Source organism: Melozone crissalis, unplaced genomic scaffold, assembly GCF_028551555.1.
Source record: "Melozone crissalis strain CALT ecotype California unplaced genomic scaffold, PUWL_Pcris_2 ptg000013l_1, whole genome shotgun sequence".
Taxonomy (NCBI): Eukaryota; Metazoa; Chordata; class Aves; order Passeriformes; family Passerellidae; genus Melozone; species Melozone crissalis.
The window spans coordinates 7,706,893-7,722,111 of record NW_026535791.1 but is presented as its reverse complement, the minus strand read 5'-3'; the positions used below and the strand labels follow the sequence as shown (position 1 = coordinate 7,722,111).

At 38.2% G+C, this 15,219-nt stretch overlaps 1 protein-coding gene across 1 annotated transcript in view; it reads right to left on the bottom strand.

Annotated features, from left to right (window-relative positions):
• BRCA2 (BRCA2 DNA repair associated) overlaps nt 1–15,219 on the bottom strand; it is a 32,980-nt gene that overhangs the window by 1,119 nt on the left and 16,642 nt on the right. The window contains exons 11-25 of the mRNA XM_054272035.1: nt 14,914–15,006; nt 13,929–13,998; nt 13,171–13,592; nt 12,000–12,190; nt 11,252–11,439; nt 10,732–10,902; nt 10,070–10,421; nt 9,225–9,380; nt 7,078–7,222; nt 4,158–4,279; nt 2,906–3,107; nt 2,513–2,679; nt 2,289–2,424; nt 1,388–1,644; nt 806–949 (exon numbers count right to left, since the gene is read on the bottom strand). Coding sequence (XP_054128010.1) covers nt 806–949; nt 1,388–1,644; nt 2,289–2,424; nt 2,513–2,679; nt 2,906–3,107; nt 4,158–4,279; nt 7,078–7,222; nt 9,225–9,380; nt 10,070–10,421; nt 10,732–10,902; nt 11,252–11,439; nt 12,000–12,190; nt 13,171–13,592; nt 13,929–13,998; nt 14,914–15,006 — 2,816 coding nt within the window. The remainder of the gene's footprint in view (nt 1–805; nt 950–1,387; nt 1,645–2,288; nt 2,425–2,512; nt 2,680–2,905; nt 3,108–4,157; nt 4,280–7,077; nt 7,223–9,224; nt 9,381–10,069; nt 10,422–10,731; nt 10,903–11,251; nt 11,440–11,999; nt 12,191–13,170; nt 13,593–13,928; nt 13,999–14,913; nt 15,007–15,219) is intronic.

Genomic DNA, 15,219 nt, shown 5'->3' with positions numbered 1-15,219 from the left:
TTCAAAAGATTATTAATGTATTTAATAAACTATACAAATATTAACTAGTTAGTCTATAAAATATATAAACTAAACCTTCAGAATTAAACATTAGCCCTCCCTTTGAAATAGAAAAAGATGCCTTACAAGTTTAAACTTAGTCCCCAGGAACTGATACCATACCAGGGTGTTTCCACCTCCCTTGCAACTCATGGCGGGAAAAATTTTTGTTCTGACTGTGCTCAGTATTCCACGTCAGAAGCAACTCACCACCAGCAGCTTTCATGGGAAACTTGAGTACTATTTAAATCAATTTTTGTCAAGACTGCTAAAATACATTTTCCAGGTGACATCCCTATTAAATCCTAGAAATAGTAAACACTGTCTATAAAAAGACAAGGAAGTAAATTCTCTCAACAAAGGTGGGAACTGCAGAATGCCTTGAAATAAAAATGAATGTACTGATCAAGATTTTTCCCTTCTGTGACATTCACATTGGATAACGTTCACAGTGGGACCAAAGAAGCACTAAATCATCTATAAAGGAAGATGATTCATTTTACTCACATCAATGCAAAATACTTAAAGTATGTTGTGGAAACACAGGCCACAAGGGGAAGTTTTCACATAGTGTTTGGAGGAAGGATAATCTATCTCATGGCTCCTCTGGGGAATAATCCTAAACCCCTACACAAAGAGAAAGCTTCTAATCAGCTTGCATTGCCCTAAAAAGACTGGATGAAATGGACACAGAAGTGAGACCATTCACCACTTGCTTAAATCCTTACTGCCAGTATAAACACAGCATTAATTACCAGAAGCTTACCAAACTTCTATCCTCTGCATGGCTGCAGGAAGGAGAGGGGCTTTCCAAACCACATCTTTTAGGTAAACTGGGTGTCAGCAAGAGATTTCTTCCTAGCAAACTCATCAGTTTACTTTCTGCATCAGAGCAAAAGGAGGGCACATTCTGTAAGGGAGAACAGAGTTTGCAATGCAGAATAGTTGGCCTTCAAACTATTTAAGGACTATGTACACTACTTTTAAGACTTTCTTTTTTCATCATTATCCCACCAAATCAACAACATAGAAGATTCCTGCACTTTCTGTCCATGGCAGATTCCCTACTGACAGGTACAAGATCTTTTGCCACTGAGAGATTCTGTGGCACATCACGACTCATCTGCCAGATGAGTTGGAACAAAAAAAAAAAAAATCAAGACATTCAATGCCCCAGGAAAACTGCATCAACATCTTACTTTGTCTCCCAGAAAATTCCCCTCAAATTCAGCATTATGTGCATTACTTGTTTTAAAGGTTTATCAATACTAACAGACTTTTTGCTGAAGATGTAACATAGCAGTAGCTAAAAGTAACCATCAAATGACACTTCTACAGGTTTACTTACCTCTATCACACTTCTCAGTTCATTAACCTTCTCTTGAAGATAGCATTCCTTTGGACTGGCTGAGAATAAAGAAAGATCTCCAGCCAACAGCACGGGAATTTCTGATCTGAATTCAGACTGCCACTGAAGGTTGCTTGCAGAAATGAGTGAGCAGCGGACAACTACATCTTCAATAGCCAAGTGTCTGAGATCTGTCCAGATCTTTACTGCCACTAAATTATAGCTTTCATCAGACAAGTATACCACAGTAGTGAAACCTAAAAGCAGGAAAAAAGTCTGAATTAAACCTTTACATCTCTTTAAGTGATACTAAAAAAATTCACACGCATCTTGAAAGAGCTACATGGCAGCCCATCTGCATGGTGACAGGTATCTCATATATCTTTCATATTCTACACCAGCTCCCTACTGATTACAGGAAACAACTCAAAGTCTGTGTCTTTAAAAACAATACTATAGAACTTTTTCTTTTCACCTAGAAGATTATCCACCTCTCCCTCTCCATGAGCTCCAGTGCCTGAATTCCACTCATTCCATGACACTATGCACCAAAGAGGGAGTTCATGTACATGCATGATGGTGTTTCTGCAGATGCTGAACACAGATGTGAGAACTTAGGCTCACCACTTATAGAAAATAAAGAAATAAAAACTATTTAAATATAAGCTGCTTTTGAGCTTAGATGCTGCCTTACTAACTTCCTGAGCTATTAGCAGAGAGAGTTTTTCTTCAGAAATACAAATTTATCTGCCAGCATGTCACTGGCAAAGTGACATGGCCAGTATTTAGGAGGTTTTCCCAGGCCTGAGATGCAGGTACAACACCAAGATAACTCTGACTTTTGAAATCAAGAATTCAGTGCTAATTCAGTGGGAGGACATGGATGTGGTCCACAACATACCTGATCTGCTAACAGAAATGACAACTCCAACTAAATCCACTTCAGCACATGGTGGCTGAAAAGAAGGATCCAACAAACTGGTGAATTCTAGAGCCTTTCTTGGAAAGAAAATCTGTACCAGCATCTCCTGTGATACCTGATGAAACACAGAACTTCAGTATTTACCACACTTAGAGAGCGTGACACATTTTAATGATGCACCTGTATGCACCTAAAGCACTTACTGCTAGCTGTAGGTACTGAGTTTTCTTGGTGGCTGTTAACTGGACGTGGGTGGAGTCTGCCCTGCCCCTGGGCTGGGACGCTGACAGCTGGAAGATCCTGTAGTGAGCGCCTTCCTTCAGCAAGGAACACACATCGGGCAGCGGGCGCCAGATGCTCAGCACTGCTCCTGACAACAGCACGGTAAGCTCAGTCACCTGCTCAGTCACCCTCTGAAGGCTTTTAAACAAAATAAATCTACAGCACTCCCTCCTGTCCAAAAGCCTTAAACCAAGAATCAAACCAGAAATATTAATATGTAAGCTAAAATACTGTTGGGAAACTCTTCAAATCTATCTGTGCTGGCCAGTTACCACATTTAGTTAAAAGTTATTTATAATTTTTCAAGCACTGACCTTTATGTTTTTCTTGCTTTCTGTAGTCTACCACATATAATCTCCATACTGCAGACACATCCCTTTTGTAACAACCATTTTCTTCTTGTTCTGCTGACTCTAAAGCCTTCTTGAATTGTTCCTGCATCTGAGTTTGTTTTTTGTCATTCATCAGCTGTCTGTAAGCCTTCAAGGCTTTTAACTGGTCATCACTGAGATATCCCTGCAACCAAGAGAAGTGGAACTCAGTATCTTTTTTCTTAATCAAAAAACCACAAGATTTTTAGATAGCCTCTTTCTTGAGTGTTCATCTGTTAGAAGCAATTTATTTCCAGCTGATGCACTACTAGGACCTGAAATGAGGTATATTAAAACAACAGGAGGCAGCAGTGGTACTGCTGGTACGCAGCTGGTGCTCTCTGGTCTGTGCAGAGATTACACTACACACTGTTCCTACCTGACAACTAGTGAGAAGCCTGCTTGAGAGTGTATAAGTAAGGGGAATATTTAATATAACAGGTAGGCTTGCCTGTTACATATGAAGACATATTAGGAAAAATTTCTGGAAGAATAAAGGAAGAGTTGCACTTCTCCTCAGGCTGCTGTCTCTGAGCTGACACAGTGATTTACACTAAAATGCATCAAACACATCACTTTACTGACCAATACTTCAAGACCCAGATTTCTGTACATGCAGCTCCAGAGACATAGCTACCATTTCATCAAATATGACAGACAAGGATCCTCACTTGCAAAAGGCAAGGCATGTATTTAATTTTTTAATAATTTGCAGGGACTAATCACTTCTGTCTTTATTAGTAAAGGCATAAACACTTCAAAGTTGTGATTTATCTGGGAACAGGGAATGAAGACAACATAGACAATATAATTATCCAAACAATTCAATGAATAGCATGCAAGAGTATGTGTATGAAACTCTAGATTGATGAGATGCATTAAGTTTTTGTATATGCAAGACAAAGCAAAGTAATAAAATTACAAGTAGCATTAACTTTTAATTGTGCTATATCCTGGATTTTTATACCAAGAGAAAATTGCCGTCCAAGATAATATTAATCAATTACAACAAGCCTTCATTAATTTTTTTTTCAAAATTTTTAATATTAATTTATTTAGCAATAAGCATGCTGTAGAAAATATCAAAAGGCAGCAAAACAAAAGAGTAATTTAATGGTCAATTTCAGCAGAAGTTATTAAATTTTAATTTACTCCAAAAGCTTTTCAAAATTAACCCAGTAGTATCTACAGTTACCTCCATATAACCAGGATCAGATGCATTCTGAATTGCTTCAAAAAGTTCTGCACCATCTTGCAAATTATGGATTTGCTGTCTTGTGACGATCCGTGATCTTGGTGTTCTTCTACTGGTTCTCTCTGTTGAGAAAAAGCCTTTATGTGGAGCACAACCAATACATTTTAAAATGAAGGAAGAAATAATTATGTAAGAAGCCCAGCAGTATTTAGGCCTTGCCAGAATAAAAATACAAAACTCATGTATAGGAATTGATGTGTATGTGTGTGTGTGCATGCATATATATGCATATCCAGAAAATACAGAAAAAAAATCTTACTCATTCAAATCCAACATAGACAGAATATTATCCAAACTTTGGGGTAGCCAGTATCAGTGGCTAGGAGGCTGGTAACTAGTATCACTGGCTAGTTATCTCTTAGCAGAGGGTGGGAGATTTGATGGGCTGCCAAGAACCTTCATAGATACTTGACTACATTTCCTTTATGTCCATCACTTGGTCTTCTTCTCATGCAGCAGAAAAGTCTTTAGGACACCAAGACGTGGGACAGCACAGGCCTGCACACAAAGCCTCCTCAGGACATCAGCTAAATGCCAAGGTGACTTATATTACCCTCTCCTTATGTAAGTCCCTTTGCTGCCAGAATTTTGATGAATTCCTTCAGCACAGCAGACTCTTGTGTACACAAATTTACCAAACATAAAAACAACACATGAGGTGTCATAGCAGTGACGTTAAGAATTACAAGGCCATCTCTGATTTCAGCTAAGAATTCCATGCTAGAACTACTGTTGGAAATCACTGGCAGAGGTGGACAGTGTCAGCCATTACAGAATTAGAATATATTGAAGTGGAAGGGACCTCTGGAGGTCATCTGAGCAACGCCCCTGCTCAAGCAGGAGCACCCTACAGAAGGCTGACCAAGGCTGTCCAGTGAGCTTTTTATTATCTCCAAGGATGGAGATTTCACAGCTTCTCCAGGCAACACTGTCAGTCAACCATCATAGTGAAAAAGTTTCCTGATGTCCAGAGGGAACTTCCTGTGTTCCAGTTTGTGCCCATTTGGCTCTGGACTTGTCACTGGACACCACTGACACAAGCCTAGCTCCATCTTCTCTGCACTGTCCTTTCAGGTATTTAAGTACATCGATCAGATGTCCCCCTGAGCCTTCTCCAAGCTCAATGGTCCCAGCTCTCTCAGTTTTTCCTACGCCAGATGCTCCAATTCCTTAAATACATTCAGGGCCCTTGGTTGGAATATCTCCAGTGTGTCCATGTCTCATTGTGGTGAGGAGTCCAGAACTGGACATGGCATTCCACGTGTGGCCTTACCAGTGCTAAACAGAAGGGAAGGATCACCAAGACCTCAACAATCCTCAACTTGTCCACCAGGACACCCAGGGCTCCTTCTGCCAAGCTGCATTCCAGATGGGTGATCCCCGGCATGTACTGGTGCATGGCACTGCTCCTCCCCAGGTGCAAGATTTGCAACTTGCTTTGTTGAACTTCATGTGGTTCTTGTCAGCCTGTTTCTCCACCTGCCAAAATCCCTCTGGATGGCAGCATAATCCTCTAGTGTATCCATCACTTGTCCTAATTTTCAGCATCAAACCTGCTGTAGGTACATCCCCCCATTCTCCAGATCATAAATGAACTTGTTAAAACAGGACTAGACCCAGTGCTCATCGCTGGCTTACACCATGAGTTACTGGTCTCCAAAGAGACTTTGTGCCACTCATCATCATCCTCTGGGCCCTACTGTTCAGAGAGTTTGCTATCCACCTGCCTGCCTGCTCATCCAGCCCATCAGCTTCTCTCCATGGATCCTAAGGGACACAGTGTCAAAAGCCTTTCTGAAGTCCAGGCAGACAATGCACTGCTCTCGCCTCAACTGCCCAAGCCAGTGATTTCATCACAGAACATTGTCAGGTTGGTGAAACATGGCTTCCCCTGAGTGAATCTTTGCTGAATACTCCAAATCATATTTTTTTCCCTTTTGTGCCTGTTAAGAGCTTCCAGGATTATTTCTCCCATCATCAGGGAGAAGGGTAAGGCTGACTGGCCTGTAGGTTTCTGGGTGCTCCTTCCTATCTTTTCTGAATACAGAAGACACATTTGCTCTCTTTCACTCTCAAGGCACCTCTACCAATGAACTAATGATCATTCAAAGAGGATCAAAAGCAGCCCCACAAACACCAGTCAGCTCCTCAGCAGATTAACTCAGAAGTTAATCCCATCATCAGCTATGGACTTACACATGTCCAGTTTGCCTGAGTGTTCTCTAACTTGATCCCCTTCCACCAAGGCTATGTCTTCCTTGCTTCAGAATTTCCCCTGGTCTCTGTGGCCTGGGATTGCCAACCAAGGGCATTTGGTGACTCAGCATTCTCCATGGCCTGTGTCACCAGAGTCCCTGTCCCACTGAGCAGCTCCACTGACCTCAGCATCCACACAGTCATGCAATTATTCAGGAGGAAAGATGCTCAGTCTTGGTGTCCAGGTCTACTGAGATACATCCTAGCAGTGCCCACCTCTGGGTGAAATCTTAGTGTCATGTTCCTGAAGGGAATGAAATTATGATTTCTACAATTTTGTAGCACTTCCCTGAGAATCACCTCAAGGATAATTTTTTAATGGCCTGCCTATGAATATGTTCAAAAGGGTTCCTTAGATAGCTGCAAAGCCATGCAAATAAGCACATAACCATTTTGTACCAAAAGGTCTTGACACACAGGAAGCAAAAACCTCAAACAACACAAAACAAAACCACCACCAACAACAACAAAGAAAACAACCCAAAATCCCAGCTCTGCTTCTTTATCACCAGAGAAGATTTTTGGCAATTTCTTTTAACTTTTCTGGAAATAGCAAAATTTTTTCCTGTTCTTTACAGATGTTCTGAAAGAATGAAAGCTTTACCTTCATGTTTTTCATATTCTGCTTGGATTTTTGCAAACAGAGCTTCCAGTTTCTTTTGCTGATTCTCTGCATGCTTGGCAGCTTCCCTTTCTTCAGCTCGGCTGTTACGAAAAACGTAGGACCCGGATGATGTCTTTTCCATCCACTGAAATAAAAAGATTAAAACTAAACCCAGACTTTAAAAAGATTATTTTTAACGTTATCTAGCTTCTCTTTCATACTCACTGTTAAACAAAAATGCTTTAAAAATGAACAGGCAGCAGACCCTAAGTTCTTCCACTGTAACAGATAAAAGGCAGAACCCCACAGCACTGGTTGGTAACTTGTCAAACACAAGCAGAATGGAGCAGTATCCAAACCCAGATGATTTAACAGCTGAAGAAAACATAGCTTCAAGTAGTGGGTATCAATGTTGTAATTTAGATGATGAATGGATCCCACTGGTAGATACATTAAGATACAAATCATCAAACTCAATGCTAAAAAATACACCAGACTGCATTCTACCCAATCTGTCCACATCAGCTGTACTGTCTGTTTTAACACCCTGGGTTAGATGCTGTAAAAGAACTATGATGTTGTTCTGCAGATGCTCCTAAACCTTTTCTGCTGAGATGGTGCCATAGGACTAGAGGCTTGTCCAGAACTCTGCCAGAACTGGCTTGCCTGATTTGAAGAGGCCCGTGAGCTAAACAAGGAGATCCATGGCTACTGAAAGTGGTCCCTTTCCTTCCAATCCCATTTTCTGCACAGTTCTGTCTTCTCCCTTGCACTGGCTCTAGCACATATCCGACCTCAGCAGACTGTATCAGTTTGGTAATTCAATAGACAGCAGTTCATTGTCTGTTCTTAATATTATAATTACTTACTTTTTCCTAGTTTAATGAATTAAACTGCTTAAGTAACAGGACCAGGTGAGCTCCAGGTTCAGAACAGAGAAGCAGCAGGGGTGTATAGTGAAAGCAAGGTAAGGAGAGGTTGCAGGACCAATACTTATGAGGCAGTGAATTGTTGAAATAGGCTCTGCCTACCTCATTAATTGCACACCATGTATCTCCTGCATTACTCACAGTTTGACACTTTAATTAAGGCTACTGTGATTCCTACACTCCTTGACTCTTTACGTAAAAGGAGACAGCCCAAATCTTCCTACAATTTTGGTACGTTTGAGCAAGAGTCTCAGTGTTCAAAGCAGAAAAAAGTACATCAATCTCTTGACATAGCCAGATATGAAGAAGTATTTGCCTCTCCAGCCTGGAAACCGTTTATTGTGATGCAGTTACAGATTACAGTCCCCTTTCTGAGACCTAAATAGAGGTTTGTTCTACCAGGCAGCTCACATAATAAATGCTGTAATTTCCTCCATTAAAGTAATGATCTAAATAGCAAAGTAATGATTCAAACCAAGTATCCTTGCAGAATTCATTCTACATCAACCAACAATAAAATAATACCTTAGAAAGAAGGCAATGAAAAAACAATCTTAGATATACATGCCAAGTATAACCTACTCTGAGGAAAGCTAATAAAATATGAAAGTTGTGTCCTGGTTAAACTGCTTACATTAAAAAGATTGATTGCTAACAGAAATATTGTTTCTTTTTGTGTCTGGTATTGTTATAAAACCAAGTAGTTGCAGTGAAGTCTGACTGCAGTATTTAAATGTCTGGATATCAAGTGGTATTTAAAAGATTTTAAATCTATTTTACACCATAACTACACACTGTATTTTCACTAATACAGAACGTACACAATACAGTCAGCTACATGTAAGAAAAAGTAATCCTACAAATGCTTAGAAATATGTGACTTTTTTGTTAATATGTTTATAATAAAACAAGTGCAGTACTTTTTAGAGTACAGAACTGAAATTCAATTATTTCTGGCTTTTTGAAGCTCAAAGCAAAGCCAACTGAAAGATACTGAACACAAAATAAAATTCTTCTTATAGCAGGATACACCAATCCTGAAATACTAAATACATGCACAATGCAAGAACCACTCCTCATTAGTTTACACATAATGGTATCTTAAAAAAAAATTTAGCTTTCTATATTGCGTCTGATTTGAAAAATGATATAGCAATTCACTAATATAATTGAGATCTCACAGAACCCTGTTAGATGAATAAAATACTTACACCATACCTGAATAGGGTAAGTTCTTTGAACTACCACATCAATACAGCCCACTGCACCGCCCTCACTGTAAAGCGATGACAGAGGCACGGGGAAAGGTCTGGGATCCCGATGGAATCCCAGCTTGGTGTGCCATCGCACACGGCGAGTGCTGTTCGCTGAGATCTGAGCAAGGGAAACGGTGAATGAGAAACTGGCCCTGCTAAGTCAAATTATATCAACACATTTTATCTACAGGAATATCTATGTATCTATTTTCACACTGACCTCACTAAGAATATATCACTTTTGCACCTGAGCAGATCACATTTTAATTCCTTTCACACTGAAGAATGTATTTTCAACAGAATCTAAAAATCGGAAAAGTTAAAATTCTCTGGGAAATGAGAATGTATGAGACAAACCATTGCTTTGTACCAGAGTACCAATTTCAGTATTATGCTCTTTAAAGTTAAAGATTATGCTCTTTAACTAACCTCAAATAAGCCAAGGTCTTCCCCCACCAGTTCACCCTCTCATTGGTTTCTCCTCTCCCCCCCTTCTTCCAACTTCCATGTTGTCTGAGATGGATAAATACTTCTTTGCAACTTGGTATTTAACCAAAGTAAGGAGCTGGAACTGCCAAAACACATAGCAAAACCTGGCAGAATTTTATACTACAAACTTCTCTTCCAACCATATTGAATAACACCCTTGAATGATGCCTTACAAATCTGGTTATTAAACTTCAGCAAAGCTCCATCTGTTTGTAAAGCCCCAATAACTTCTGTTTACAAAATATGGCTCAACTAAGTAGCATTAATTATCACCTCTCTCAGTCACATCCAATCAAGCTGAACTAATATTTTATTTACCTTTAACATAAGGGAATCTGGGGCTTCCAGTGGTGTACATCCATTTTGAGGACCAACAAGTTCTGCTCCATGCACTATGATCTTCTGACCAACAGTCAGCCTTCTTCTATCTAAGAAAGCTTTGAGAGGTGGATCCAGAAGAGCTCTGATCCCATACCAGCCATCAGTAACTTCAATTAAAGCTGCTGCTTTTTTACTTTCCATGTTCTTATTGCTACTGCTAGGAGATACAACTGTGTTCAGTGATATGATTTTGGAAATGCACAGTACAAGTGTTTTACCTGCTGCATCATCTCTTTCCATTATTTTTTTGATTGCTGATCGTTTACTTTTATCCACTTCCAAATCATACCTACAAATAATAATTTGTGCTTAGTTACAGCAAACAAAATCCATCACATTGTTTTTATTTAAACACACTTGTAGAAAAGTGTTGGTTACTCATCTACCTGATTAAGCACCACTGTAGCAAAGCAAATGTTTTCTACATTTTTGCAGGTAACACACACTATGTTTTTAATGCTGCTGTGTGTAAGTTTAACAATACAAGCACTCTGCTAAGCAGTGAATGCAAGGCAGATGTGCTTATTTTGTAATCCTGATGAACCAGAAAGCACACAGTAACACAAATTACAGCTCCCAATACATTGCTATACACATACCTATATTTCAACTGCAACAGGACCATTTCTGGTGTCAAACATCTGTTAGCAAATTCACGTGGGAACGACACTTCCAGGGCTGCCAATTTCCATACAATCCATCTGTAGTGATTGTAAACCCAGGCCTCTGTGATTAGGTTGGGATCCACGCCAGGAGTGTCACAGAGGGCTCTGCAGATAAATTGTTAATAAATTAACCTGAAATCCACTGCAAATTTTAACTTCCCTATTACTTAGACTATTTATACCTTTGAAGAAATTCTAGAAATTTTCCAAATTGACTTTGCTTTCTTTAACGGTCAGTGAGGATCAATCACTAGCAACATTAATCTACATAGCAAATTTACAATCCTATAATATCTTTATTTATAGCAACAGAGGTGTATTAAAAATGCACAGTAAAAAAACAGTAAAAATTTCAGAGGCTTTAAAACACCACTGTGTTGGATTTATTCTAGGAGACAAGAGAACTGCTATCTAATAAATAGCATAGCTGTCCCAAGTTCATAAGCAACAGTACCTGTAAAACTCCTTTTTCCCAGCTTTTCCCTCATCTGTAGGTATTAGCCATCCTCCATCAGCAAGCTGCATTCCATTTCCAGCTAACAAATACTCTTTACTGAAAAAGTCTTTGATGAGAAACTGGAAAGATTCTGCATTTGTGCTGTTAACTTGTATGCACTGTTTTGAAACACCGTATGTGTATAGCTGAAAAAAATCAGATGGAAAAGACAAAATAACGACAATACAGTAAGAATTCAACAGAGTTTAAATATCCAGTCTTATAATTTCAGATTAAATATTTCTTTAAGCTTTTGTCTGATCTTGCCATTTCATATGTAAACCATGGAGAACGGAGGATTCCCAACAACTATTTTAGAAGAACAGCTTCACAGTGTACTTTGAAAGTGTTTAAAAAATTCAATAGGTTTGGTACTTTCACAGTACCAAAAGCAAGAGCATTTTCACATAGATTTACCTAAGCTTAAATTTTAACTGTTCTTTTCAACCATCTCTTCATATGCATTTTAATTGGTGGATTTTTTTTTCCTGTTTGATTATAACACTAGAGATTTATGACCTTCATTATTTGGAATAGTTTTAAAAACTGGATATATGCTACTTAAGTACTGTAGCAACTGGTGTAACAGCTACTGTAAATACTTATCTAAAAACTGAAGAATGTATCTATTCAAAAGCTACTGAGTTTTTATTTGCCAGTCTTGAGAAAGAGATGTGAGACAGAAAATAAAAAGATAGCAATGTACCTCTTCTGTAGAATAAAAGCGAGGACATTTCTCTTCCACTGCAGCTTTCAGAGGGATTCTACTGCTTGCAGATGTTTTAATGGCATAAAGAGTGCCTGGCTGTGAATGAATATTTTGCCTACATTTCTTTTTAATTCTCATTTCCTGCAGATCTCTGGCACAGCGGAGATTTGTCACCATCCTGGCCATAGCTGCAAATTAAAAAAAAAAACCAAAACATCAAAACCTTTTAAAAGCATTATCAATATACACAGTCACACTCTAGCAGATTCAGAGCAGCATTTTTTCTATGCCACTCTGCAGATTTTTAGAAATTGCAAGTCTAAATATTAAAAGTTTAATGCATTTAGAAGGCAGTGATTACTGAAGGCATTAGAATATTTATATAAAACAAATTACATATCCATATTAATTTTATATAAATCCCTGAACTCAACTTCCATCCACACACTCTTCTCATATAAAACTGAACTCAATCTTCATAGAAAACTCCAGCTGGAAAGAAATTAGTTGATGACTACAGAATCCATAATCCTGAAATTTTGGCCTGTTACTGCAGGATCTGATTCTGCAAATGTTCATATACCTGTTCAAATATACACAAGTCCTTCTGAAAAAAGTCCAGATGATTTGACTGTGAATTATAGAAGTAACCAGATGAACCAGAGCATTCAAGAGAGCTTAGAAGGCATAAGCCCACATTCTTAAGTGGAACAGTTGAGCATTCAAAATTTGCCTCATTTTTTGAAAATGACACAATCAACCATTTATATGGCTAAGTCTATATTTTAATTAGAGGACAGAGGAAAACAAGCTTCTGTAAAAGTGAAGTATAGCAATGTTAATCCAAGGTTCCTAGATTATTTTATCTATGAGGTATATAAGAAAAATCTAATATCAACTGAAACACAAGTTATCTTGTTTCTAAGTACTGAAATATTTTCCTTCTTCTCCATTAACTTTGGAGATAAACAGGATATGCTCTTTTAGGAGTGCAATATAAAATATTAGGAAAGTAGCGATTTCCTAATTTTCCTGCAAAAAAAAAAAGCCTTAAAAAGAAGCTTCTTTTTATTAAAAAAAAAGTCTGCAAATTATGCAAAAACCCCTTAAAGAATCAGCTCTAATTGTTAGTATTCACAATAGTTAAGTGAGTAAAATCTGAAAATACCTAAATTGCCATTTTCTAGGTCAGTGTCTGCTGCCTGCTGGATACAAGGCTGCTGATCTTGAGGGTCAGCAGTATTTTGTTCAGCTCTGATCTCATTTAGTTCCATCTCTTTGGTCATACTTTTGCTGATGGGTGAGTCACACCTGCTGCTGCTGCTGCCTTGTTCACATGTAGAAAATGCCAGCTTGGTTTTGAAGGGTGGAATAAAAGTTTTAGCAGCTTTGCCAGATTTGTACAAACTTCTCGTTTCCTCGCTCTCTTTTGCCGAGGCTTTACAGGGAGTGGAAAGCCCTGCAGCACTGTCTGAAGAGCGCCTGAGAGCACAGTGCTGAAAAATGGCAGGTTTAGACTGGAATCCTCTGAAGTCTTGATCTGGCAGGGTAAGGGTAGGATTCTTGACTTCGTGTCGTTCTTTAGTTGACCTACAGAAATGCAAATATTTAAGCATACAGGTTTCATCTTCCTGACAAAAATCAGGAGTTTTGTATTCTTAATATAGTAATTCAATTCAGTATCAATAAAAAGACAAAATATCAGTCTTTGGTATTTAAAAACCAGAATACTTAACTTCTATCTATTGAGAAAAGACACAGTGTAATAGGGTTAGCATATCACTGGTCTACTGCAGCAGCATGCAGTAATGTACGGTAACTTAGTATTTATTTAGTCATAAAATGATCAGCTTTTTATAAAGTTGGGTAGTAAATTAATACTATATATTTTAGACAGTTACAAAGAAGAACTCTAAAATTTCTCACCCAAAAGGCTGACAAGTTACGGGTTTTAAAGGGACATGGTACATAAACTTTCTTCTGTCTTTGAAAATGCCTGTAATATAATTAGAAAAAATAAATGTTTGAAATGCCACATTACCTAGATAGAAATTTACAGCCACATGCTTTATCTATATTAATGAAAATTAACAGAAATAATTAATTAATAGAAAAGTCTTCAGAGGGGATTTAAATAGCTTTATTCTTTCCTGCCCCCAAAAATGTTTTTAAACATCTTCCCATAGAGGGATAAGTGCTCACAATACCGAGCTCTCAAGAGTTTGTGTCTGTGAGCCAGCACGATATTTTTAGGCTCCTGAAAGGGAAATGTTTATCATATTAACTCCAGGTAGGTTCACCATTCCATTCAGAAATCTTTCAGCAACTTTTACTCCTTTATTTGACATTACAACAAAAAAGCACATTTGCACAACCTCTTCCTTCCATTACTGAAGGACATGCTTATCTTGGAATTATCAATGTAACTAAATCATATCTGCCTGAAATGTAAACCCACTTGTGCTATGCCCTTAGGCTGCAAAGAGGAAGTTTCATATGAGAAGTAATTATATAGTAAGTATATTACCAGTAAGTATCTACACAAAGTTAATCAATAAAATATATTCTGTAGATTAATCAATAAAATGCATTTTTCATATTGAGACTAGAATTTGTGAGACTTAGGATTGTGAGAGAGCAGGCAAATTCCTCCTGAACTGGAAATTAAACCAGAGTTCTTGCAGAAGGAATATATTTAGAGTCTATACAATAAGGCAAATCATTAATCATATAATTTCAAGCCAGCAGAGACATTACCACAGCAGCTTTCCTGAATTTCCATGACTAAATTGACAAATGCAGCAGTTAAGCAAACTTACTATATGTTAGGTTATTGGAAATTGAAGAATTCTCACGATAACAACTGACACTGGATTACTACTATACTGGAACACAAGATGACTAAAATTACCATCAGGGGTGCTTTTTGAAGCTTTCAAAGACCTGGGGGAATTCTTTGTTCTGTTAAATTCAAGCAGAAGCTGCCTCTTAATTGGAGGTTCACCTAGAATAAAAACACAGAGTTATGAAAGTGATGTTCCTTTCAAGTTCAGTTTCTTATCAATCAGGACAACATAACTGTAATTTCTAAATAAAACACCAAAGTCAGAGCAAGCAGAATTAGCAAGTTTTCAGGTCAGTTTTAAGGTTTTCATCTCCCCTTCCACAAGGAGTTTTCAGCTAGCCCAGGTCCCTGAACTGGTCTGGGTGTCTGTGC